This window comes from Oryzias melastigma, unplaced genomic scaffold, assembly GCF_002922805.2.
Source record: "Oryzias melastigma strain HK-1 unplaced genomic scaffold, ASM292280v2 sc00267, whole genome shotgun sequence".
NCBI lineage: Eukaryota > Metazoa > Chordata > Actinopteri > Beloniformes > Adrianichthyidae > Oryzias > Oryzias melastigma.
This window is the reverse complement of record NW_023416898.1, coordinates 1-3,570: the sequence shown is the minus strand read 5'-3', so window position 1 is coordinate 3,570 and position 3,570 is coordinate 1. Positions and strand designations below refer to the sequence as shown.

Genomic DNA, 3,570 nt, shown 5'->3' with positions numbered 1-3,570 from the left:
ACAGACCAGCAGGGGATAATACAGGACCGGGTAGTAGAAAATAGCGACTATCTTCATGTATTCTGAAAGAGAAAAGGGGAGAAATCTGTCAAGTGCGACCAACTCAAAACTCAAGATTTACAATTTTAACAACAAATCATACAAGTGATCGATCACCTTTAATGTTTGCTGGTGTGTCTTGATAGAAAGGAAGAGGGTCTGGAGCAACCACCACCGTTGCAATTTTGGTGAAGATCAGTCCAAAAACAGCCACAACTGGACCCTTTTCCTGAGTCTGGTCAAGAAAGTTGGCTGGGCTATAGGATCACATCGAAACTTTAGGATGTTTTTTTTTTGTGAGAAAGGAAGTAAATGTCTCTTTTATTTCTCCTCTACTTACCTGAAGATGCTGGAGGATGCTCTTGCAAATCCTTGACAGAACTTGTTTTTCCTGGTTAGAGCTGCTAAAATCAACAGAATCACAAGCTGAAAGGAAATAGAAAAAAATAGTGAACAGGTAAATTTAGGAAATAATACCCTCCAAGAATTGGGTTTGTTTTTCTGCACTTCATTTAAAAAAAATCCCCAAGTCAACCTCTTGGCATAGGTGTTGCCCTAACATTTTTAATAGGATGGACAGCCAGCACAGATAATTTTGAAATTAAAATATCAAACGCACATTTGATGTTTTCAAACCAAAAAATATAAAGACAATCCTTCCAGATTTGGTTCTATTTTGTACTGCATCTCTAGCACATTCCCAGAAAGATATTTTTAATGATTCATTACATTTATAACAGTGATGAAGGGATGAAAACCAACATGCTGGCTCCAGGATCCTGAGGGGTCATCAACATGTGAATAAAGTGAGTCAGGATGGAAGAGCTGAGCACAGAGACCAGTGCTTTGGTAAAAACTCAAGACTGATTCCTTTAGAAAAAACTGAGGATGTGGTTTATTATTTTACAATCAGTTGTTTGCTACTCTCAGTGTGTTCATATAAACTCCTCTTGGAATTAAAGCTGAATCTCATTGAGGGGGAGGGGGGGGTGTTACAGGGTTTTGTGATAACATGAGTGTCATCCGTAATTACATTACATGTTCATATGCACACATACACCCCATCACACAGTATCCACACAACTGTTTACAGTCTTAAGCACATCTATGCAAATTGACAGTATCCATAGAAGACTTCCTAGCACACATCACTCCTCGTGCACACAGACATGAATACATGGGGTTGTACTCCAGCANTGAGTGTCATCCGTAATTACATTACATGTTCATATGCAGACATACACCCCATCACACAGCATCCACACAACTGTTTACAGTCTTAAGCACATCTATGCAAATTGACAGTATCCATAGAAGACTTCCTAGCACACATCACTCCAACCGGCACCTCCTCGTGCACACAGACATGAATACATGGGGTTGTACTCCAGCAAATAAGCAAACATCCACCGCGTGTTTCCTGATGTGTACTTGATCACACTGAATGCTCCAGTGAGAGCGGAGAGCCCAGCAGCAACCACCCACCCACAACCGACTGGACCCCCACCATGGGAACAGAAGGTTACGCAGCATCCTCGGCCGAGGGGCAAGGGACCAGAGAGGGGAGGATCCCCAACCATGAAATGCCTTGATTCCCCTGAGCGGTCCAGACCGATTCGGTCGGACTTTTGAGCATTTCCATCACATAATGGACCAGTTAACCAGGACCGACTGGTCCCACTTCTGGTCCTGTTAGCCATAGGTCCATAGAAAAATGGAATGGACCTGTTAGGGCGGAGCTTCTGTCGTCACGTGATGTAACCCATTGATTGGTGGAGTAGTTTGAGTGTGTGTTTGTTGTAGTTTATGTGTAAATTTGTGGTAGTTTTGGGAGGTTTAAAGTAGTTTATGTGTGCACCTGCTTTTGTACGTTTATGTAGCGTGCATTTATAGTAGCTTGCATGGGTTTGCAGAGGTTTGCTTTTTTGTCTTTGTAATCATGCATTTTTGTCTACAATCGTACATTTCTTAGTTTGCAGTGGAAGCTGAGAGTGTCAGTAGTAAATATGTTTCTTCTTTTTTTTTATTACTTATATACATTTACTTCTGTTAGTGTTGAGTAGACTCACAGATATGGACAATATGCATATATGGAAGAGCTTGTCATCTGCCGTGGGGCTGCATGGTAAAATCACCCTGACAGAGAAGCAAAGAAACAAATAAAAAGCAACACAATCTGTCAAAAGAGCTAAAATCTGGTTTGTAACAACAATAGGTCAACACACAAAATCGTAGCTCATATTCATTATTCTAAAGTAAACCAGAAAACATTTAATCATCAAGTTAGTTATGAACCGTTGTAGTTGTACTCACTCTTTAGGTGGTAAAGTTGGCTCTGCGTTGGTGTACCAGCTGTTGTAGTCATAGTACGAGTATTCAAAAGGCTCAGGCTCCACTTTGCTGTGATTCATTGCTGCAGCGTGATGAATTCCAATAGTTTATTCTGGTCCTTGTTCAGCGATCTGCAGGAGCTGCAACCTGTTGGGGAAATTTTGCCCAAATACCACCACAAAAACCAGATCAAGCAAGTTCTTAGACTCAGCAGATTATCAACCGCAAAGAGGGGAGGGAAAGGGCAGGGGGGCTTAAAATTCATAAGAAAGAGTGAGAGGAACACCAGAAAAATAACAAAACAAAATATAAACTTGGGGTTTAAAAGGAGGAAAGTCATTGGATCTAGAGAATGTCGCCACAGTAACATTTTTTGATTTTGGAAATTGTTACTATATTTTCCTTAGATTTTCTGACAAAAAGAACAAACTAGTAATACGAGGTCTGAGGACTGCTGTGTTCATCTCTGTGTGTTTGTTTATTCAAATAGTAAACATTGTATATCAATATACATTTTCATACCCTTTTTTAAAGTAAATGTCACAACTTTGTACTCCTTTGGGTACAACTGTGAGAGTGTGTTGAGATTAGTTTGTTATTTAGTGCTGCAACATGGGGTGAACCTGCCAGCCTCTCACTGCCCGTGGCTTAAGAGACTAATCTTTTTACATGATGAAAACCTCTTGCTCAAGAATGGAACCCATTGTGAGAAACAAACATTTGAAAAAGCAGATTAAACGTGCTGCCACATGAGGGGAGGACCATTTTGTTTTGACGCGTTTTTGGTGCCTTTATTTTTACACCACTTTACCATAAGGAAGAGCCTCCTATTGCAATTAAAAGTCAGATGAGTGTAGATAGCCTTTAGATGGATTGATGATCCATCCAGGGTGTACCCCGCTTTTCCCAACTGAAACTGTGTAGGCTTCAGCAGCCCTGTAATCCCAAAAGGGATTATGGGGTTTTAGAAGATAAATTGATAGATGTAGATAACGTGCACACAAACATTTACATTACAGGTGGATTTATTTGAGTTCAAAACATTTTTGGACACAAAAGGCCGAATGGGGCAGCTGTGGTGCAGAGGTATAGCGGTCGGACACTGATCAGAGGATCATAGGTTTGGTTCCTGCCTCACCCTCCCATGTGTCAAAGGGTTCTTGGGATAAACACTGAATCCCACAGTGCCCCTTGCTGGTT

The 3,570-nt window shown here is 40.9% G+C and overlaps 1 protein-coding gene across 1 annotated transcript in view; it reads right to left on the bottom strand.

The window, feature by feature from the left end:
- LOC112138908 (receptor for retinol uptake stra6) overlaps positions 1 to 3,494 on the bottom strand; it is a 13,302-nt gene extending 9,808 nt beyond the window's left edge. The window contains exons 1-5 of the mRNA XM_024261569.2: positions 2,353 to 3,494; positions 2,109 to 2,175; positions 380 to 465; positions 157 to 296; positions 3 to 62 (exon numbers count right to left, since the gene is read on the bottom strand). Of these exons, the coding sequence (XP_024117337.1) occupies positions 3 to 62; positions 157 to 296; positions 380 to 465; positions 2,109 to 2,175; positions 2,353 to 2,450 (451 nt within the window). The 5' untranslated portion in view covers positions 2,451 to 3,494. The remainder of the gene's footprint in view (positions 1 to 2; positions 63 to 156; positions 297 to 379; positions 466 to 2,108; positions 2,176 to 2,352) is intronic.
- Positions 3,495 to 3,570: the final 76 nt, after the last annotated feature.